Source organism: Colletes latitarsis, chromosome 8, assembly GCF_051014445.1.
Source record: "Colletes latitarsis isolate SP2378_abdomen chromosome 8, iyColLati1, whole genome shotgun sequence".
Taxonomy (NCBI): domain Eukaryota; kingdom Metazoa; phylum Arthropoda; class Insecta; order Hymenoptera; family Colletidae; genus Colletes; species Colletes latitarsis.
The window spans coordinates 19,249,829-19,274,365 of record NC_135141.1 but is presented as its reverse complement, the minus strand read 5'-3'; the positions used below and the strand labels follow the sequence as shown (position 1 = coordinate 19,274,365).

Here is a 24,537-nt window from a genome sequence, read left to right as displayed (position 1 = left end):
TACGATTTGCAAATATTTACTTAAACTTGAGCGCAGAAAGACTCGGTTTGGTCGCAAGCCAATGTCCACGATCGATTAGTGGCAGATGCTAGTCCTTAAATTTGGAATTTTGCAAAGTTGAGAACGAATCGCGTCTAGGGTGATCCGAAGGCTAACATCGTGCTCGAACTTTTAAAACTCGTTTTAAATAACTGTACTAAGGCAAACGATACATTAAATATTTACCTTTTAACGTTTGCAAAGAAATTTTTTACATTGAGCAAATTGACACGCAACAAGATAGAACTAGGCGTGTATTCGAATATTTTGTGTCATTAAAATGCAAATAAAGTGACTTAATTTATCGTTGTTTTTAATTATCTATCAGATTTTATACTTTCTGACCTCGAACCGGTGACGAAAAAATGTCGCCCTGGGAAAAATTTACCACCAAACTCGAAGAGGACGCAGAAGGTCCGGGCAGTTTAACATTTCTAAACTTTCCTGACATTTTTCCTGACACCGTTAGCCGACCCAGCGAAATGCAACTCGGTGAATTAAGTACATCGATCATGCGTCCAGTAGCCTGTGCAACAGTGTTTCGAGCAAGTGCAGAATCAAACTTGCCGCAGCATGCAAATATAGTTGCATTCGAGAGATCGCGGACGATTGGCCCGTATTATCCGCGACATCGCGTTTATTAAAACGACCCATGGTGTGTCATAGACCGTTTCTCTCGCGACGATCGTTAAACCGTTCCTGTCTTCTATCTTACTTTGCTATTAATTACGGCGAGGCCGCCAGCGCGCGATAAGACGCGATTTATCATTATCAGAACACCCAGATGAGTGGACTCAAGTATTATTAAACTGACCTGGTGCAACAAACGTCGCAGACCCGACTCTCTGTCTCTCGTCTAACGTCGACTCGTAAAATTCGAAGGATGAGAATAGCTTGTGGACGACGCTTCTTTACGACGGTACAACTTTCTTTGTACGAGCACTTTCTGTTATTCGAACGTAGCGTGTCCTTGTATTCCTAGTTTTATCGAAACATTCTTCCCTGGCTATTGGGAACTAATTGTGATTTCAGAACTTATCACGAGACTCGATGCAAGCTTTATTCTTGAGCAAAGTTTATCGTTAATACGTCGATTGGTAGACCAACACTTTGATTTTTAACAATCGTAAACTATATTGATTAAAAGTTTTCTTAGTATTTGTTTTCGTAAAATTCATTCGATTCAAAATTTCCTTTAAAGTTTTAGCTTGAGAATTAATTATTTTAGTTCCCAAAGTGAAAGGTCCCCCATATATGGATGTCAAAGTGTTGAAGCGCAATATTATAATTAAATAATAATAATCAACTTCACCTAAACATCCAAATGCGTGATTCGAACGATTCAAACTAAGTTTATAAATCGTATTTTCAAAACACCTTTTTTTGTTTGGATCACAAACCTATCCCCTTTTTGGGGGACCATGCCCAGCCATTTTGGGAAATATTGTTTCACTGGATTGTATCGCGGAGTATTGGCTGAGGAACAGGAAGATTCCGTGAAGCTCTTGCACATGATCGTGACACGGTGATGTGCATCGAATCGCATGGTTCTATTCGTTGCACCGCTGAAAGATACTGCCATGCAACGATCCAATTGTATGCTATTGGCTAAAGAGGGGTTAATGGTGAACTATGCGTTCGCCGTAATCGCGAACGCGTGCGTCCGACACACGTACTTTCACATTCAGTCCGTTCTCTTTGCGATAGCCGATATCCTCGGCCCGAGCATGATGACTTAGAACACTATCCGTGAAACGTCTTGCAAACCTAAGATCCTAATACCTCCTCCGTCGAAAAAGATCTACCGGTTACGCCAGTGACTTACAAATTTTTATTCGTACAAAAACACTTCATTTAACGGCTATTTAAATAACTCTTCGTTCATTTCTATCATGAAATTGTAATTGACCAACTCAAGGATCACAGACTATTTATTATTTATTTTAAAATTGTTATCTGAATAAGATTTGATAATTTTAAAATAAATAATAAATAGTCTGCGATCCTTGAGGTGGTCAATTACAATTATTATATATATATATTATTATATATTATATTATATATATACATATATACATATATAGAGAGAGAGAGAGATTTATATATATATATATATATATATATATATATATATAGAGATAAATAGTTTGTCACAAATTATTTGGATACAAACTTGATGTATTGGTTGTATACCAGAAAAGAACAGAGATCAAGTACTTTGGGACTATCGCTATTTACAAGTACCTCTATTGGCGTGAATGGCGGCTCGTATCTTTCTTGGCATGCTCTGAATACATTTTTTAACGTTAGTTTTCAATTCTTCGTCGCGACGCCAAGTCTCAGTCGTTGCTTCTGTGAGATTTCTTCCGTCCGAATCCTCGTAAATAAAAAACGAACTATAAAAAGACCCTGCAATTTTGATAACTGTAAAAGATACACAGCTTTAGTAGAAACGTGATCGTTGATAAAGCAAAATATAAAACAAAAATTAACTCTGTGTGAATGAATCCTGTATCGATTCTGTTTTATTCGCGAATTCCAGGTTTGAAAATTTAATTCCCCTCGACCGTTCGTGTGTACGTCGGATGCACTATAGTGCAAGAGAAACGTGACTGGACGTTCCGTGATTAATGAAGATGCTTTTCGTGGCAGACGCCGACGAGACGTACCAATCGCGAGTTTGATTCGCAGGATCTCGCGAATGTCGTGGAATATGTTCAATTATTTATTAGCAAATACTCGTTTTTCTTGTTCCCCGGTGCGAAAGTCGCGAAATAACGCGTTTCGATCACGATCTGTCGAACGAAACTAATCGTTGCGTAACATTTTGTTTTTTCCAGGAATTATGACCCTTACGAGCAGCCCGTGTGAGCTAGACAACATGAGCTTGTTTCAAGACCTCAAGTTGAAAAGGAGAAAGGTCGACTCCCGATGTAGTAGTGACGGTAAGGCTCCATTTTGTTGCTCTTTTATTAACCAAAATTCGGTTCCCCCCGTTAACGCGTTGCAAACATTGCCTCGATGTACACATCTGCCATTACTCATTATTCGATAAATTTTTGTTGAGCTTTATACGAATTTATATAACGAACCTCTGATATCAAACTCCACATTCGTGCTTGAAAACGTTATTATCGTGTTTAGGTAACAGGTAATTCTCCCATAACGCGGCTCTTTTTAACGTTATTTAATAAATATGTAACATTGTTCCCTCGTTGTTATATAAAAATTAAAAATGTTGAGAAATTAAAAAATTTTTTAATCGTACGTTTTACCTGGTTTTGCTTTTCGAAATGAAACATTGGATTTAAATGGACAACCTTCAATGCAATTTTAATCAAAACCAATTAACCGTGTTACGGAAGGATTACTTGTATATTAATTTAAAATTGTGCGCAGCATTCGTTACGATCGATGTGCACTGTAAAAATAAAAAAAGGAATCGAATGAATTTATAGAAAGGGCAGCAACGTTGATTATAATGGATTCTGTTTAAAATTTTCCTTGAAATTATCGATTCGATATTGTTAACAGATATTTACTTCCGTAATACTGTGAAACCGATGTTTTCCCGGTGAAAAAATCGAGAATCACGGTGTTCGTAAAATCGGAACGGTCGTAAATCTTTAATTGCCCAGCCTCATGTAAAAGAATCATTAATTCTGAAACAAGCGAAACAATGCGTATCGAGGTTTCAACAGCCCAGGCGTAATCATGTCTTTGAGAAGGATCGTATATCATTGTCTGGCCGGGAGCGCACAGCATATGGGCAATCTTTTCTTATTCAGAATACCCAGAACGAGTCATGAAAGTGGTCAGCGCAACTATAATGATTAGTTGCCGCCCATAATGCCATATTTGATACCCTTATTGCCCCGATTTTCATAACCTGCGTATATTACGCTGTACATCGTATACGTGGCGCGTTTATAACATCAATCATACTTCATCTGTTCCGCTTTGAAAACCATAAACGCTCGAGAGCGTGTCATTATACAAGCACAGCTTTTAGAACCGAATGCTCGCGTGCGAATTTATTATGTCTAACCGCTGCGCATCTACGCAAGTAAAATTCTTGAATCTACTCCAATTATATCTAGTTCTACGTCTTTTGCAATAAAATAGATCACGGTTTATTTACATAATGGTTACGATAAACTCGTATCTATTCTTCTGCGTGTAACGTACAACCTCGCCACAAAGGTATTTCTTTTTCCTGATATTTATTGAAAGTAAACAATTTGAACGTAGTGTCTAATTCATTGATAATATTGTCTATGAAATAGATAAAATTAATATTCAATTGGGACCTCTTATGTTTCAGTATAAAATAGTCACATATGAGGGCGGTATCCAATAATCACTTTGATTGTAAGTACAATTGTATTGTGCTTACGTGGGAAGAAGGCTAGACTGTGCTGACATCCCAACTCTAGTACCTGTCCACTAAGTTTCCTATTGGCCAATGATAGGCCAATAATCATAAAATATCGAGGAAACATTTTTGGCGACACATTATATATTCAGTAAAGAATTTTTTTCTCAAAAATGCGCAAAAATTCGGGGATATGTGTATTCGCCAAAAATGATTGTACTTGACCCCGCAACCGAAAATAATTTTTTCAGAACAATTTGAAACTTTTCAATTTTCAGGATAACAAACAGTTATGGTCAGACATTATATTTTCAGTAACGAATTTTTTTCTCGAAACCGCGTAGGAATTCGGGGGTATATCTATTCCCCAAAAGTAATTGTAATTGACCCCCGCAACTGAAAATAATTTTTTCAGAACAATTTGAAACTTTTCAGTTTTCAGGATAACAAACAGTTATGGTCAGACATTATATTTTCAGTAACGAATTTTTTTCTCGAAACCGCGTAGGAATTCGGGGGTATATCTATTCCCCAAAAGTAATTGTAATTGACCCCCGCAACTGAAAATAATTTTTTCAGAACAATTTGAAACTTTTCAGTTTTCAGGATAACAAACAGTTATGGTCAGACATTATATTTTCAGTAACGAATTTTTTTTCTCGAAACTGCGTAGGAATTCGGAGGTATGTTTATTCGCCAAAAGTAATTGTAATTGACCCCCGCAACCGAAAATAATTTTTTCAGAACGATTTGAAACTTCGATTTTCCTTAAAAATTTGTTTTTGATTTTTAATAATTTTGTTTGACGCCCTACAGAAAAGTTGCCTAATACTTTTTTGTAGGTACCTGTGAGCTCTACTTCAGAAAAAAGTTTTATTGAAATATATTTGCTATTGTAGGAGTGCTGGCTATTTAAAAATTGGACCAGTTGTATGGGATTTTTCTCAGTTTACGGGGCCAAGAAACAACTTTTCGAATATTCTTAGAATTTCTACATATTCTACACTAAAATACCTGTTGTTTGCATTTTGAAACATTAAAATCCTCCAATTGGTTCAGAAGTTACGATGTTTTAAACAAACGCATGAAATTTCAGGGGAATCATTCAGTCATGGTCAGACATTATATTTTCGGTAATGAATTTTTTTCTTGAAATTGCGTAGGATTTCGAGGATATGTCTATTCAACAAAAACGATTGTAATTGATCCCTCCAACTAAAAATAATTTTTTCAAAAGGATTTGAAACTTTTTAATTTCATCGAAAAATTTTTGCACGTACTGTCGATTTTTCTTAAAAATTCGTTTTTGATTTTTAACAAACACAACCATGGATAATGTAGTAATACAATTTATTAATAACAAATAAAATATATAAAATTCCTACGCTTTATTTATAGTGAGAGTCAAAATGATTCTCTTATTAGATACCTCCCTCGTATTTGACAATTCTATACGTGATAACTTTGAGAGTATAAAAACAAACTCAACAATCTTATAATTAGAAAGAAACGCGTTTTAAACGTTTCTCATGAGGATATAAACACCTTACACTATGAGAATAAAAATAACCACTAATTGAATTATATTTCAATCGACAGCTAGACCATATTAGGTACGCTCGCCGTAATAGTAGTATAAATAAAAAAATTTGATACAAGATTTTTGTCGGAGATAAATCACAAACACACAGAATTTAAATTTTATATAAATAATATCGTGTTCATTGTAACTTATTTTGACAAATTTTGAAAGTAAAATTTTCATCCAAAATAGCAAATCGTCCCACGTGCTACAGGTCTGTCGATTCTACCCTAATGCGTTCCTCCCCCGTGGTGTCTTGGGCTCGGTTTCGTGTCACCGTTTAAGTAGGATTGGTTACCGCGGGGGTGGTTCAGACGTCGTCGTAGGACGAGGGGGGGACGCAACGGATCCTGGAAGAGGGGGTGGCGGTCGCTGGCAGCGGTGCAGGGTAGAGTATCCAACCCACGCGGTTTCCCGGACGTGCACCCGTCGTGCTTAGTTCGGCTTCGCCTGAACTCGTGCAAGCATGGCGAGACGTGTCCCATTAAGCACGATACTTTTCGCGCGAGATCGTACAACGTGCAAACATCTCTGAACCCTTCTCTTCTTCGCATCACCGCCGGGAGTGCGCGGGTGTTTTGCAAAGACCAGAAACAACGAAATTTCCCTCACCCCCGAACGATCGATCCACCGGTCCAACATGGCAGAGATTCTTAAAGGGTATACAACCACTGTAGTAGCCATTTTGACTTAAGGATAGTTCCTCCAAGTAGCACCGTAGCGAGCAAATAGAGAAACTTTGGACCACCTGTGGTTCGCGAGATCCAGTGGTGCATCGTGTCGAGTGTTTGAGAATCGCTGCGACGGATCGCCAAAGGTTTCGAGCCATCGGGTGCTCGATGGCTGCATCGATTTTTTGGTCAGAGGTTACGAACACGAGCGATACCAATGACCCTCGACCTACTGGCGATCAAAGGTCAGAGACTGCCGTTGGCGGGAAGCCGAATCGATGGTGGCGACGGTGAACCTGGACCGTTGTTTTGTCGGATGATACGCCAACACAGGACCCACGGGGACGCTGACGAGCGCAATTTCCGTCGGCGTCGCGTCATCGATGGAGTTTCTCGTCGCGGCGCGACGCACGCGGAACCAACGCGGGCATGAATGAGTTTTTTTTTTCGAGGGACACGCGTTCCGGGATCGAGGCTCGCCGGCTGCCCCCGAGAATCATTGATCTTTCTTTCCGAGGCCACGCGCGGCCAACGTCATGCATCGAAGCAGCGTGCTGCGACGCAATTGCACGGTGACGACAGCGTCGAACGGAACAGAGCGACGCACTGTGTTCAAAAACGGTGATTCAGACGCGAAAAAGTCCAATTTTTTACCATCTTCGATCATTTTACTTTAAGTCTCGTTAAGTTTGTAAATTCTTGAGGATCTTCATTTGAAACATTTTACTCATAAACTCGACATTTCTATTCTTCTTGGAAATCTGTTTTTGGAGTTCATATTTTTCCTTCTAAGAAATAATTATATTACCATGATTTCATTTTGTACTGTATGAATCTTGCACAGGAAGGTACACACTTTATTTTGAAATAAAAACAATTGATCAAAATTTATTATAATTTTAAATACAGGTAATTGGAATAAAAATTATCAAATTGGAACGTATTGGTCAAAATTCCAACACAAGCTTATAGTTTATGTTCATTTCTTTGGTTTCTCTGAAAATCAGCTGCTCCTTTTTGCTACTTTTTTAATAATATAACTTTAAAGTTAGCGCATCTTATTCTTATTATTCCTATTTTTTATTATTTTCTTCATTATTTATATACATTATATAATTCGAAATGTTATGCAACAATAAAACTTTCATAATAAATACATTTTATTTGTTTCTTTAATTAAATAATTTAATTTTCAATTAACAGTAAATATCATAAAAATTATTAAGCAAAATTAATGTTAACAGTGTTAATAATCGTTCATAAACTTGGTTTTAAGTATTTATACACTTTTAAGGTGAAATATACTTTCTCGCGTCTAAATTGCCGTTTTTCAACACTGCGCGACACTGGCGAACGAAACAATATGGAATGATCGAATGGATGGAAAATAAATCTAAATAGAAGTCTTGAATTTTACATTAAAAATAAGTTTTATGATAAATTGTGGGTTTGCTAGTTGCCAATTGTTTCAAGATAAAGTTTGGTTTTCGTTGACAATTGAAGGGGTTTGGTCTGCCAATTAACGTGTTACAATGCTTCGATCCCCATTATGGGGGTGAAAATACTATTATTAGAACATCCTGAAAGTTTCCACGGTTTCGAACAGTCCAGATCGAAGGAACTCGAAGTTTAGACACCCTCATCGATCTTCGTAAAATTGAAACGTGTTGTTAAGGACGCCATTTTGAACAACTGTTTATTTTTTATAAACACAATGGATTTAGTTCTAGATTTATACTCATGTTTTATTAGTATAAGCTTGGAAAGATCAAAATCGTATCAGAATCGTATTTTAAATCAAATTTAAAATGTGTTCACCATATATTACTTTTTTAAATTCGTATAGTACATAATGCTGCAAATGCAAATACTTCTTTTTGGATCAGAAATATCCAATGTATTTATAGAAATTTCGAGTATTTATTTAAAGTGAAATAAGAGACGTTATATTGGTTTCTGAACATCTATTTATCGATTACAAATATATCGGTTATATTACATATTTCGTTCATGTGTTGGTTTATATCGTTTATTGTACACACGTTTGTTTACATTTACATTTACGTCTCGTTGGATCGGAATAGACCGTTCGATAATTCAGTTCTTGAATCAGAGCCAAGCACTTCATATATGAAATAGAATCATTTTTCTTAAAAAGAAATACGAAGAAAATTTCATTTATTTTCTGTCGATGGTTCTTGTTTCAATATAAACTTCCTCCAATTGCGTCTAAAATCTCACTTGACAAAATTATAGGCAAACTTCGATAATAAGCTCTTCAAATTTCGATCGAGTGCTAACGTAAATAACGAAACGAAATGCTACGTCTGACCAGTGATGTGCCATACTACTTAACTGTAACTCTCGTGTGATAAATGCCTGAAAAAACTTTTAATAGACTTTCAGAAAAATCAGAAATCAAGACTCATCATCGAGAGAACGTATAGGCGATAAAAATATTTGCAACAAAAGCTACGCAAATAAACAAATAAAACATGCATTTAATTTAATAATATTTTCGCGATTCTTACTATCATCGAAACGTTTACGAACTCTCGAGCTCGATTTAATTACGAACGGATAAATTTTTGCAAATCTCGTTAACAACGCTAATTCTAAGTGCTTTTTTAAAAATCAAAACGAGAAACTGAGAGATAAACGTGTGCAACGATTTCTGAAGAAGTGCCTGTTAGAGTTAAACGAATATTTTCATCGATCAGGAAGACAATGATTTCCAATCCAAGGGAAGAATGAATTTTCACTTGAAAAACAGCATGTTCGTCGCGTGTTCGGGCAACCTGCGTTGGATGGAGAATTGGAGCTCGTTGAATATGGACTTAAGGGTGCCACTGAATAGCCTCCAGCCTTATCCGTGTCTGTGTCACTATAACTGTTACTCGATGCCGTCTTATCAGAACTATTTCGACTTCCATCGTTACGTTTGCTCGCAGCTGACAGTATGTCCGTGCGTAACATTCCAACGGCGATACTGCTGCTACGATTCGAAGGACTGTCGCTCCTCGCTATTCGGTAAACAATCGCCCAACAAAAATTTTGCACATTATAAATAAGAATAGACTTAGTACAAAATTCATCAAAATAGTCTTCATTGAACAAATTTCGAGATAAACGAATTTAATATTTATTTCGTGAATCGTTACAGTGACTGATAATTATTATTTACAGACGACATCGTCCACCTTGTTCTCTATTTATCTCATGCTTGCATCTCCATTTTATCGAACTCGAAAGACCCCACACAATTAAAACGAATGACTCGAAAATTCGCGAGAGAAACTGAAGAGGTACTTCCTGTTGAGGATAAAAGACAATGTCGCCTCGTTTTACCGGTAGTAATTACTCGCTACCACACGCTGGGAACACAGAAGATCCATGACCGTGAGTCGTCGCTTCGACGCGACCGATCATCTTCCTGATCGGCCTATTAATCGTCGTTGCGATCGTCTCGTTAATCGCGCATCGTGATTCGTCATTCGGCGCTGACGTTGTCGATTAATCGACTCTATACGCGATCGGAAAATCGAAACATGGAATCAAATGACCGACAAAAAAAACACAATATACCAGGATGCAGAATGGAGGAAATAGAAGAGAGAGTATTAGTAGTTCTATTCTGTGACTGGTTATGATATCCTCGTCTTATTTTAATACTTTGCACCCCACAGGCATCGCTATGGCGACAAACATAATACGTATCATAGTTTAATTTCATTTATGAAAACACAATAAAATTAAAATTATAGGTATTTATACATTTTTGTGTCACATTACGAAATTGTAATTGATATTGCTAGTTGTTCATATTAATGAAGACTCTTGGAGTGCAAAGGGTTAATAGAAAACGATTCTATCCTTTTTTGCTCAACGTATACCACAGAAATCATTAAATAAATATAGAAATTGGCCATTGGAGCAAATTTTGGATATATTTGATACGAAATAGTTAACGTTTCAACCTTGTAAACACTTTTAGAAGTTTCTTTGATGAAGAGTATCTTGAAGTTCGACTCCTCAAAGACGAAGAAGAGAAACTGTCTTTCAGTGGGATAAATAAATTAATTCAGAGGCCTGATAAGTCAAGATAGAATCTATTGAAAGGGGAGAATAATTATTGTGAATCCCCATTTCCCTTCATCCCGCAAAATTTTGACCGCCGATCGTGCAAAACGCGATAAATAATCCGCGGGAACCGATATTCACGGCGATCGGTGCTATTAATAGCTTGGAAACTGGAACCTAGGTACCTACAATCACAACTCGGCCTTGTCAACTGCATTCCTTCCTTGACCTACACGAACAGTCATAGTCCCACATCCTTTCCACGATCCCAGCCACTCCGAGCGAGTATTACACTTTCGTGTCGGTCGCGTAAATTGCTCTCGCGCTCGCTGCGAAAATATCCACCGCACACGTGCGATCTCAGACGCTTCCAGCACCCTCGGGGCCGCGATAAAATGGTGGAAACGGGAGGGAATCCGTGTCTGAACGATCTTAAAGCAACGCTACGCGCGTTACGTGGTCGCAGCCCTCTTTCATCCTTCGCAGGTAAAACTGCTGGGAAACTTAAACTCGTCGAGAAGCATCCGGGATTAATTTTTGCATCGCGTTGGGTCCGCTTAGTTTCATCCAATCTCTACACAAGCAAACGGTGAGGATCAGTTTACAATACGACTCTTGTCGCAATCTAGAACTGAACGCCATTTTGTAGACCATTGGAGTAATCTGATTATCGTGAAAATCTGCGTTTTACATTCAGAGTTGCTTGAATTTATTTGTAGCGTATAAATCAGTTTTGACACGTTTTATTAGATTTGGATTTAATCTACCGAAACAAGCTTGGGTTTTAGTTTTTTAGAAAATCAATAATAACGCGAATAACGAAAAGAACAATTTCCGTTCGGAATTATAGCGTGGCCCAGATACTATAATCATCGTGTACGCCATCAGTCAGTTCCTGAAACGTTACGGCGGTAATAACAGGCCCGGCGAAAGAGACAATGCGCAAAGATAAAGGTTTATCGATGCACTATGCCTGCGATTCGATCCTCGAACGGATAGGAAGAATTTCGAAATTCGCCTGTCAACGTTATAAAACAGCGGATTGGCAGCGCGGCGCGATAAATACTATTAATCATCGTGATAGACCACCGGCGTGCCGGCGAATGATTAATAACATTTTCATAACGCCTGAAACCCCCGAGGACCAAGCCCATTAACGCGAAACATCGGAGTTCAAGACGGTTACGCGATCGTTGAACCGAATATATAGTTTAAAAGAATTTCGTCCCACGTAACTTACGTAATCGTGCACGAATCGCAACAATTGTTATTAATGCCCGATGAAACACGAGTTGCCCAACCGGCCGCGAACGGTAACGAACAATGCGCCACGTATTGTGCCGCGGAGTGTCAAAACGGAATGTAAATAACGTGTTCATCTCCATTAGAACATCCTCAGATCGCTGGGAATTATTTACAGGCGCGCATCTTCCGTTCAATAATTTATATGCTTCGTGAGTTCGACGCTGAAACGGTTCCTGTAGATTGTGTTTGCAATGGCGGACGTTTCTGTCGTCAAATCGATTCAGAAAATCTTTTACTACCCCCTCGGAAGCTACCACAATTGTAGTACAATATTCCTTCGAGGGTATGTGCCTCCAATCTTGGAAAACACCGCCTTATCGATGAGTAGTATCGTGGGGCATTTCTATACTCCCGCAATCGCCGTCAGAGGGCTACGCTCTTGACTCTCTCGCAAGCAATCAACCGACTACGAGTCCTGATGATTCCTATACCAGCAAATCGACGCCATAATATTATTAAAAAATAAGTACTCCACAGGTTAAGAGTTGGGAACTAAAAGAATACGTGTCGCTTAGTTATGACTGCTCTGTGAAGCAGCAAAATTCGTACTCGAAGGAAGGGGACAACACGGGGAAAGAGTCTAAGCTTTCTCTCGCTGACAAGGATCGTCTCTAGCGTTCCACTGTACGCCTAGGAATCGTAAAAGCTATAAATCGTTTCGCAAATCGTCCACCATCGCCATTATCATCAAACAGACAGCAGTCAAAATCATGTTCACACAACACCCGTCAGGACAAATCGTGGCTCATCCTCGATCGTGGCGTCAAGCTAAGCGCATAACCGAATGTTCCATCGAGTATAAACGTACGATCAACGCCTTATTTCTCAGACTCCCCGGTATCCCTCGGATCAGCAGGCTCGCCGCTCGGGATCCAGCCGGCGGACGCTCCTTCACCCATAAACTTTCCTGCTCCAGGGGAGAGCATGGCCGACACCTCGACCCTGTCGCCGGAGGCTACCATGCCGGGCTCGCCGGGCTGCCCCGTGGTCAAAGTCAAAAGCGAGTATCTGCTAGGCATCCCGAGCCCAGGGAGAGACCCTCTGCGAGGAAGTGGCGCGGCGAGTGGCTTGGAGGCACGGGACACAGGTTGCTCGGACCGTGCGTCGCCCGATTCGGTCTTCTCGGACGCCACTTCGATGGTGGGCTTCAGAGTCGTCGAAGAGCAGCAGCAACAGCATCACCAACAGCAGCAGCAGCAGCAGCAACAACAACAGCAGCACCAACAGCAGCAGCAACAGCAGCACCACCAGCAGCAGCAGCAACAACAACAACAGCATCAACAGCATCAGCAGCAACGTTCCGGTACACCGGCACCAACCAGATCGTCGCCTTATTCGCCGCTCCAGGCGGTCTCCACGACTCCAATGCCCCAGGAAGCGACCTCCAGGAGCGACAGCCCCGACAAGGGCGACCTGTCCTCCGCCCAGACCAAGGAGGAGTCCGACAACTCGGTTTTTGACGGCGGAGGCGGCGGCAGCAGCGGCGGTGGCGGACGTTCCGAGACCTCCAGTCAACCCAGTCACCGGAGCAGCCCGTCATCTCAATACAATTCCAACCAGAATATGAGTCCCAGCGGGAGCACCACGCACAGCGTCCAACAACAGCCGCAGACACCGCCTACGCCACCCAGGCCCAGGGCGCCGTCGGTGCCCCCTCACCTTCTCGCCCATCATCAGTTTTGGTCGCAGAACGCCGGCGTCCAAGGCTTCGCCACCCAGAAGCTGATCAACGGGGTCATCAGCAGCGCCGTGAACTACGGGCAGAACGTCTCTGTCGTGTCCACCAGCAGCAGCACGAGCCTCAGCAGCAGTCCTGGCAGTGGCGGTAACGGGGCCACCTCCGCGAGCAGCGGGGCCACTACGACGGCGTCATCGTGTAAGTGAACTGTAGAGTTATATTGGTATTCTTCCGCGTCGAACATGAGTTCACTGAACATCTGGGAGATGTTGGTACAAGGTAAACGTCGCAAGAGGCAGAAAGACACCTAAAATCCTCTTCAGTGTTGAGGTTCTCTTGGTTCCTGGCTTGTTTAGGCACTTGGTATGTGATGACCAAGAATCCAAGAAGCGAAGGATTTTGCTCTTTGGGTCGTTTAGTTTGTAGAGCTACTATTGGTCCTCGTCGAGCATCACTTAACAGGACATCTGCTATTGGGAGATGTTAACACAAACAAACGAGGCAAAAAGACACCTAATTCTCTCCACTGTTGAGGTTCTTGGTTCTTGGCTTCTTTAAGAACTTGGTCTGTCGGTAACTTACCCAATAATAACCAAGAACCTAAAAAATGGAGGGTTAGGTCTGGGTTAGTGGAGTGGGTTAAGTTGAGGGTTCTGCCACTTGTGCCGTTTAGTTTGCATCATCATTTTGTCCCCCAATACTAAGCATTCTAGGTGTCGAACCAGCGTTTTGGTCCAAGTAGTTCCCCAAAGGTACCAATATCCAAGAGATTCTTCTCACAATCTCCGACAAATAGGAGATTAAAGAAAGGCCAAGAATATCGTGAACATGTTTCCTCGTGAAAATACTTAACTACAACTTAATTGCAAGGACTGAACCTATTCTAACAGATGGAATATTTGTTTCCAGACGAAACGATGAAACCCCCGGCACAGAGGCCGGCACCAGCACCCCCAAGACCACCACCCACGGTGATCATGGGCGAAATCGGCGGCGTGAGGACGATGATATGGTCCGCGCCGCCTTTGGATCCCGTGCCACCGCCGGCGGCGTCATGGACGACCACCGCTGCGGCAGCGTCCTGTTCCTCGTCGGAAGAGTCGGCTGCCCAGCTGCTCCTGAACCTCGGACAGGAGTCCAGAGGCAAACCGTCGTCGGTTTCCTACCTGTCCGGCCCACCACTGAACATGGAGAAGCTGTGGGCCGGCGACCTGACGCAACTGCCGGCCGCGCAGCAGATGCAGGCGCTCAACCTGACGGCTTCCGGTTCCAGCCAAACGTGGGTGAGGAACGGGGGGGTCAAATCGGAGTCGACGTCGCAGTCGATGTCGGTCGCGCCACCAGCGCCACCTATGCCGCCTCAGGAGCACGAGGAGGACGAGACGCCCATGATTTGTATGATTTGCGAGGACAAGGCCACCGGTTTGCACTACGGTATCATCACGTGCGAAGGGTAAGTTATCGAATTAACGCATTTAGTAGATGAATGAAGAGATTATTGTGTCGTATTCATTAACAAAATTGAAGATCTCGAAACTGATAGACCTGTAAGTTGACTAGGTGACTAAGACAGTCTTCTTCCCAGTGTATTCAAACTAGTAAAAATATTTAGGTGATCCTAGTGAGACCACAACGTTACGACAGATATGAAATTAAATGTTCGTAAAAATGGTACCAAACGTATCACCGAACGCCAAAACTGATAAACCTGTAAGTTGACTAGATGATTAAGGTAGTCTTCCTCCCAGTGTATTGAAACTAATAAAACTATTTGGGTGGTCCCAATGAGACCATATCGTTGCAATATATATGAAAGTATATCTCCACGAACCTAAGTTTCTAGAAACGCCAAATAATCGAGTCAGATATTCATAAATATAATACCAAACCAGCACATCATCAAACGTCTCGTTTGTTTTCGACGCAATCGCGAACGCTGGAGATTGGAGCAAACCATTTAATTAAAGATAATTAGACGGAACCACGGAGGGAAACTTAGGGTTACACTAGTCACGACCTTAAGGGTGCCTCGAGGCGAACTCTGACCTTTGGCTGTTCCCAGCTTGCACGTGCGTCTCTGCATCGAACGCAGTACACTGGCAATGGGTTTCGTGTTTCCTCGGCAATACCTTGTCACTGTTGAATTATGAATATACATAGACGGTCTCCCGTAGTAGTAAACAATGGTCTGCGCCCATCGAGTTCTTCATCCATTGCCTTTTCGTGACACGATTCCCCGTTTTCTTATTTCCTTGTGCTTGTGTATTCCATGAGACGCTCACGATCGTAATCATCGACCCTGCGAAACTTGGTTTCTTCGGTAGGAATAGAAATCTGGAATCGAAGCTTCGAAGTTTATGCACCTTTCCCTCGATGAATATTTTAAATATCTTTCTACGATAATAATATTTTAATCCTTCGAGTTTTGGTCTCCTTATTTCTGTGAAACTTACGACCAGTCGAAGGCGAGTGTTTCCTCTTATAGAAATAATATTCTATCTAGTTTTTCCTTTGCCATTTCGTGACGAGTTTTCTTATTTACTTCTTAGATTAGCTTTGATAATCATAATCGTCTATCTCGAGGAAGCTTCTTCTGCTAATATACTTGCTATCAATCAAACTTATAATTTGAAGTCGAATAGAAAATTTGCTTTCTTTAATTTTTGTGTTAGACAAGTGTTGCTTCAGTTTTGAATCAAAATCGAAATAAAGGGAAGGCCATATTCAAGGTGCTTCCCATTCTAATACATTCTGCAAGGCGGTTGATTAGCCTCTAAAGTTACTACAGGGTATCGTTACTCGGTTTCTTTTCGCTCGTTTACTCTGTCTATTGTCGCGTCGGACGAAGCCGGCAAATTACTTTGGAAAAGTCCACGAGCTCCCCTATGCATCCTCGGTATAACCGTAATTCGCCGCGTATGAATCTTTAATCCGTTTCTAGGTTAAAGTATCAGGGCATTCCCCCGAGGAACAGGGAACTTCGAAAGTTGATTCGAACAAAAAAGCACGTAACAACTGAACACGACGTAATTTCTTCCTGTCCCGATTGAAAAGCCACGGGTTCGCGAATAGATCCACGCGAGTCGCGAAAAGTTTGCAAAAAGGTCAACTGCAGCCAAAGATAATTCCAATTTTATAACTTTGAAAACATCGAGGGACTCTCGAGTATTAATAAAAGGTCATTGGAATGTTTTTTGGAGGCACACAAAAATATTTTTAATTCAACTTTAAACTTTTCAAACCTTTGATTGATATTTAAGAATCGTTCGATATTGTATTGATATTTCCAAGAGTAGTGAAGTGTTTTATTTCTGTATAAAATTTTGATGTGGGATTTGGTGTGTTTTGAGAGCTTGTGACAGAGTGAATTGTTTTGTGCACAGGTGTAAAGGGTTCTTCAAGAGAACTGTACAAAACAGGCGGGTGTACTCGTGCGTGGCGGAAGGCGGCTGCGAAATCACGAAAGCCCAGAGGAACAGGTGTCAGTACTGTCGCTTCAAAAAGTGCATTGAACAGGGTATGGTCCTTCAGGCGGTTCGAGAAGATCGAATGCCTGGTGGGAGAAATTCTGGTGCTGTGTATAACCTTTACAAGGTGAGTATAAATATTTCATTTTATTGCATTTAATTCAGAATGTTGAATAAAAAGGTTTCGTAATGACGAAGTATTGTAAAAGATGAAGTTTGAGGTCTATGGAGTCCAGGTTGAGAATATTGATTTCGACTATCATCGATTGGTAGCCAAAGAAGAATTTTAATTCTTAGTCCTTGGTTAATGGACGATGATTTCTTTTTGCAGGTAAAATACAAAAAGCACAAGAAGAGTAACAAAACCAGCGGAGTGAGTGGGAATATGGGTGGCATGGGTGGCGGCGGTAACGTTGGCGGTGTGAACGGGTCGGGATCCCTGGGTGGAAGTAAAGGCACCATGGGCTCGACGATGCTGGACAAGCACATGGCCGCGGCTGCGGCAGCGCACCACAGCCAACAGCAACACGCTCAGCTGGCTGGTGGTTTCCTTCATCATCACAAAATTTCGTCGGGCGACCCGCTCAACTCACAACCTACCCCCAGTCATCCGAGTCACCCCGCGCATTCGGGTCACCTCGTTAATGGGACGATCCTGAAGACGGCGCTCACCAACCCCTCCGAAGTAAGTCTCAACATTCCATTCTTCTTAATTTAACTGAAAAAGATATCTTGAAAATCGTTTTCAATTTGTCACGCGACTGTATATCACAGAATTTTAGTTTTAAACTCTTCAAACAACTATAGTAGCTTCAATAGATTAGGAAATTCTGAGTTTACTTCTTTCGAAGCAGAATTCATTTTTAAGTTGTGATGCAACTGTATACATCAGAATTTTAATTTTAGAACACTATCAATAGATCAAACAAATTATGAAATTTATTCTGAGTTTGGAGCTTCTACTGACGTAGCAATTTAAGAAAACGGTGTTTCGAAAATCATTTTTAATTTGTAGCACAAACTGTATACCTCAGAAGTTTAGTTTTAAACTCATAGAACACTAACAGTAATTCTAATAAATTACAAAATTCACTCTAAATCTGGAACTTCTACTGGAACAGCAATTTAAGAAAACAGTGTTTCGAAAATCATTTTTAAATTGTGGCACAAACTTAGAAGTTTAGTTTTAAACTCATGGAACACTAACAGTGATTGTAATAAATTACAAAATTCACTCTAAATCTGGAACTTCTACTGAAACAACAATTTAAGAAAATAATATTTTGAAAATCAATTTTAATTTGTCACACAAACTGTGTACCTCAGAATTTTAGTTTTGAACTCATGAAACACTATCAATAGATTCAACAAATTATAAAATTTATTTTGTGTTTGAAACTTCTACTTAAGTAAGAATTTAAGAAAACGGTGTTTTGAAAATCATTTTTAATTTGGGATACAAACTGTGTACCCCGGAATTTTAGGTTTGTTCGATTTGTATAATACGACTTGATCGATTAACACGCTGGTCGCCATGACAGGTTTCCGTATTTAGAGATGTCTATATATTTTCAAATTCAACTGTGAAGAATAGAAATATTCAATCATATAATTTTACAAAAATTCGGGTTGTTTTATCGTAAACAATTATGGATCGCGTGATCACCAGTGACCACCATGGCAGTCAACGTATTAAGAGTAACGTTACACAAAATAATCGATACTATAATAAAATTGCAACTAGCCAAAAATAAAATTACAGATTTTAAAATATTAATGCTGGAAACGCGAATTGGTTAAGCATAAAACATACTCGCCTCCAACAGGTGGTCGTGGAAGTTGTAAACTCGTAAAGGTTATGGATCTGATAAACATGCAGATAAAGTTAGAAAATTGCTGTCTAATTAGTCGCCTCCATGACACCGAACTATAAACGTAAATTCGACTCGTAACTCTACCGTCACGATGCAGTTTCGTCGTTAACTCGAGGTTCATCCTTGAATTCAAAAGTTCGTCGAATTTATTTGAGGGAAAAAATTGTACATATAAAACGAGTTAATAGTAATTTTGCATTTCTATACCATAGGACAAATATTCTGGAAATTTGCAATCTTCGGTGCGTTTACTGAATTGTGTAGGAATATTGAAAGACGAAAGTTAGCGAGACTCGGTTGATACGAAACAAGACTAAATGGAATAATAAAACGGATCGCTAAGTAAAGAATACACCACTTAACACTTTGACGGCTGCAGGTTTCACGCAGAGACTGCTGCCTGCCGCCGGCTACTTTCGCAAGAGTTTCAGCGTAACTGAAGCCTCCAAACTGTTTCTCGAACCAACATTTTTAAATGCAGAGTTTTCATAAATATTCACAGTATTCAATTTTGTTTCGAAAGCAATACTTACTTTATGCGTGATTATTCAATGGCACTTTGTTTAAACTAATTTTTTAGAAGTTTTACTAAAAAAGACATAATTAGTATATTTTCTACCTGACTCAACTCAAAGTACAAGTTTTCTTTCATACCAAATTAAAAATGTCAAGAAAATTTTACACAGTTATTATAAAGATGACAAGATTAATTTCATCCCTTAGGATCGGTAAATTATTAAAAAAGATAAGAATAAAAAGTAATGAAAAATCGATAGTGGCAGAGAATTTAATATAAAATTTTTTTAATCGACTACAACCCATTGCATTTGATTTATATTTTGAGTACTGATATTTAAGAATTTTCAATTAAGATTCCCAACCTATTAAAGTGTTTTAAATATTCTGAAAAAATTCAAGTACTATCTTTGACATCCCAATAATATATACTACAACGATAATTTTGTTTATTATTTCTCTGCATGCAAACATGAACAGAAGAAGTGCAGAAAAATAACATCTCTCAAAAATCCACGAGAACGAAACTCTGTTACAGAACTTGTATTCGCATTAAAATTCAAGCATCCTATCCAAATTAATTTTGTTTAATTCCTCGGTAAAAAATCATGCGAATGTTTTAAAGCTGGTGTTCCTGGAGGATCGAAACACCGAACAATTATCGTAATTTTCGTTTTTCTATTTCTTTCGTATTCCACGGTGCCATGACGCAACGCTTGTTCGATTTCACGCGATGTTTCCGCGCGATAATTCATAGAGACGCGTTGTAAGAGATTCCACGTGATTTCTCTATCAGCTCCGTTCGGGCGATTATCTAACCAGCTGATTCTACGCGCGAAACATTAATTAGCCTTTTGTTGAGACGATCTCGGTAGCTCATATAGATCAACGTCCGCGGCGTACAAGTGACTCGCGGTGATTTATTTAACGCGGCTCGTTAGAAATCGAATGCAGGTCGACAAAAGTTGATCCCCCGACGAGAGGATCCACCGCGCTTGATGAGAACGTCCCGAAGGCATCTTCACTTTCACTTTCGAGGCAGCTGCACGCGATCGGATCACATGCTCGCGTGAAATCTTTCCTGCTCTCGGTTTCTTTTATCCCGTTGCAGCCGCGATTAGTCGGCGGCGATAAAGCGTTATGCGCGAACCGTGAAATCGCTGACACACGATTATGTTGCCACAGAGTTGGGCGTCATTCCAACGAATTCTCATTCGAATAATCGTTACGATAAATTCTTAAAACAATCGTTCCGAAATATGTACTGAAACTCGTGAAAAAGAACAGAAAATTGGAACGAATTTTTCCAAGGCAGAGAATAAACAGAATTGGCTATTTTTCGAGTAAATTTTATTTTGGAATATTATTCGATTAAATTCTTATTGAAATATTCGCTGCAATGAAGATTCTCTGTATTTTTTAAACAAATTCGATACTAGCAAAGTGATGACTTAAACCCTGCCTAGTTTTGCACGAACTATATTCTGTTTAAATTTCAATGGAATCACTGATAATCAAGGACAACAATTATTCTGAAAGATTTACTGAAACTCTCAAAAAAGAAAAGGAAATTAGAACGAATTTTTCTAAAGCAAATAATAAAGAGAATTTGGCGTGAATCGAGTAAATTTTTAATTTTCAATGAAGATTCTTTGGAATTCAATTTTATTCGAATACATTTTTCAAGATGAAGGATTAAACGATTCAACAATGAAAATTCTTTGTATTTTTTAAACAAATTCGATACTAGCAAAGTGATGACTTAAACCCTGCCTAGGTTTGCACGAACTATATTCTGTTTAACAATGAAATATCTGATGACCGAGGACAACAATCGTTCCGAAATATGTACTGAAACTCGTGAAAAAGAAGAGAAAATTGGAACGAATTCTTCCAAGGCAGAGAATAAACAGAATTGGGTATTATTACAGTAAATTTTTATTGAAACATTTCGATAAAGATTCTTTGGAATTTTATTCGAATAAATTCTTATTAAAATATTCGTTGCAATGACGATTCTCTGTATTTTTTAAACAAATTCGATATTAGCAAAACGATGACTTAAACTCTGCCTAGTTTTGCATAAACTATATTCTGTTTAAATTTCAATGAAATATCTAATGATCGATGACAACAATCGTTCCGAAATATGTACTGAAACTCGTGAAAAAGAACAGAAAATTGGAACGAATTTTTCCAAGGCAGAGAATAAACAGAATTGGCTATTTTTCGAGTAAATTTTATTTTGGAATATTATTCGATTAAATTCTTATTGAAATATTCGCTGCAATGAAGATTCTCTGTATTTTTTAAACAAACTCGACACCAGCAAAACGATGACTTAAACCCTGCCTAGTTTTGCACGAACTATATTCTGTTTAAATTTCAATGAAACATCTGATGATCGAGGACAACAATTGTTCCGAAGTATGTACTGAAACGCGTGATAAAGAAAAGAAAATTGGAACGATTTTTTCCAAGGCAGAGAATAAACAGAATTGGGTTTTATTACAATAAATTTTTATTGAAACATTTCGACAAAGATTCTTTGAAATTTTATTCGAATAAATTCTTATTGAAATATTCGTTGCAATGACGATTCTCTGTATTTTTTAAACAAATTCGATACTAGCAAAGTAATGACTTAAACCCTGCCTAGTTTTGCACGAACTATATGCCGTTTAAATTTCGCTGAGATTCCTGATGATCCAGGACAAAAATTGATGGATTCAACGCGGAGCAATCGGATCGTTCAGCTCGATTTTTCACACGAACCGCGTGGTCGGAACTGTCAGGTGAAATTTTCATCGGTAACCTTTCGTTCGTACGTTGACTCGTAAAATACGTAAATCGAATCGCGTTAGTCAGCGTTACATCATCGACGTGTTTGGATCCGCGATCGCGAAGACCCCGTTACAGAGCGCGTCGAACAATCTCGCGTCGATCGTTAGCTGTCAAAAACGAAAATCGTATTCTTGCGTGAAAAAAACACAAAAGTACCCAAGTTTACTCTGTGACGAGTATGAAAATCTAGTATTGGATGTCAGATAATAAATAATAGACGTTTGAAAAAAAGAATTTCTTCCTTGAAGAAAATTTTGAAAATTTTAGTTGGTGCAATTCGTTTTTTAAATTATATTTCACGTTAAATGAGAAGCTTTTTCTAGTAACTGATCAATGAAATGAACATATTCCATATCAAAATAAAATTTTGTTAATGAATGATTGAAGACAAGAATAGAATCTCTTCCTTAAAGAAAATTCTAAAAATTTTAGTTGGTACAATTCGTTTTTTAAATTATATTTCACGTTAAATAAGAGGTTTTTTCTAGTACTTTCCTTTTCAATGAAAAGTACTTTTCCTTTCGATAACAATGCAACGATCCAGGAACATGGAAAAATAATTGGAAAACAGAGTTGTGTGATTCGAAGGAACGTGGCAATTTAGACGGACTTCGATCGGTCTTCGAGCGATCCTGAAATGAATGAACTCTCCGTTGCAATTTCACTTTCTTACGAGCCTGCTTGCGCAAGCCTCAAGGTTTCCCACATTACGAAAGCCGATAGATACAACGAGCTCTCGAGAGCCGGTCGTCGTTCGTCGTCTCGCATGCCTTTTCGTACTCGTCTAAACACAGTATTATCTGTTCCATCGTGAAAGTGTTTCCTATTAGGTGGCGAAACAACGGTAACGCGAGGCTCGATAAGTCGTTCGACGCTGGAAATTAATCCTCCGTACGGTAACTCGTCTTAGCGCGAATAAGCTTCGTCCACGATCGAACGATAATCGAATCTATTATTCTCCACGATGCAATTGCGATTGTAGACTACGAAATCGGTCATCAGAAACTTGAAAAATGAAATAACACGTAAAAATACCCCCTTCGAACCAAAGCAACTGTATTTTAAAAATTTTTAGACGCTCGATTCTTCGGTAGTGAAATTTGAGAAAAATTGTTTTTGAATCGATATTATTATAAATTCCTTTTTGAACATATCGAAAGTTGTTTTATTCGTTTTGATTTAAATAAACATGCTCATAATCTGTTTCGAGGGGATTGTAAGTACGACGATGATGGCCGTCGAGAATATTCGAACGACACGAACGCAGGAGGTATGCAAACAATGACAAGAATTACCGGGAACATTCGGTAGAGGCCATTGCCAAAAGTGAAATCGATGACTCGAACACGCCGAATAAATATTGTCGACGGAGGCTCCATTAAGGAGGTCACTTTCCATCTCCGAGCGAATCATTGCTCGTTCAGCGCTGAAAGATGATCGTGAATTTCGAAAATCACTCCCCCCTCCCCCTGGGACAAAGATTCGTGAAAGTTCCGGGTCGATCGTGACCCATGGTCTCGCAAATTTATTTCCTTTGCACTTTATTTACATCCTCGAGGAGCTCGTTCAATTTTTTAAAAAATGCAATACGGAAGCAAATATTATTATTATTTATTCAAGGGAAGAACCATTTAGTACAAAAAGAAGTAATATGCAAGGGAAAATAAAATATTTCAGATCTTTGGATTTGAAGATTACAGGGCACAATGTAGAAGAACGTTCAAGGGTTCCCAGGGGTGGTTGTTCGATAAAAAGACTGTGTCAGAAGAGAAGACCCAAGAGAAAATATTCTAGAAGTGTTATACTTGGATTGGACAAGTCTTTTAAGTACCTGGTCCTCTCATAACTGGGATAACGAGGAGTGGACTAGTTATTTCAAGTCCAACAATCCTGATAGTGTTGCCAGGGGGTAGAAATAATGTTGGTGATTTAAGGATTAGGAGGTCAAAGGCCGAATGCTTCGAAACTACACTCAAAGTACAATGATACTGAGTGTTGCAACTATAGGAGAGTTCCTCTTCCAAAAACCCTCTGATAGTGGTAGAGCTAGGGGGTTGTAAATGATATTTGTGATCTACAGAGTTGTAGGCCAAGAGTCTAGATGGT

General features: G+C 39.4%; 1 protein-coding gene across 4 annotated transcripts in view; it reads left to right on the top strand.

Annotated features, from left to right (window-relative positions):
- Hr4 (nuclear hormone receptor 4) overlaps positions 1-24,537 on the top strand; it is a 297,149-nt gene that overhangs the window by 257,200 nt on the left and 15,412 nt on the right. For 2 of the 4 annotated variants that reach the window (XM_076770861.1, XM_076770860.1), the window contains exons 2-6: positions 2,880-2,984; positions 12,969-13,928; positions 14,640-15,183; positions 17,114-17,324; positions 17,529-17,882. In XM_076770861.1, the coding sequence (XP_076626976.1) occupies positions 2,885-2,984; positions 12,969-13,928; positions 14,640-15,183; positions 17,114-17,324; positions 17,529-17,882 (2,169 nt within the window). In that variant the 5' untranslated portion in view covers positions 2,880-2,884. Of the gene's footprint in view, positions 1-2,879; positions 2,985-12,881; positions 13,929-14,639; positions 15,184-17,113; positions 17,325-17,528; positions 17,883-24,537 lie in introns of all 4 variants that reach the window. The other 2 variants (XM_076770859.1, XM_076770858.1) reach the window with 1 other exon arrangement.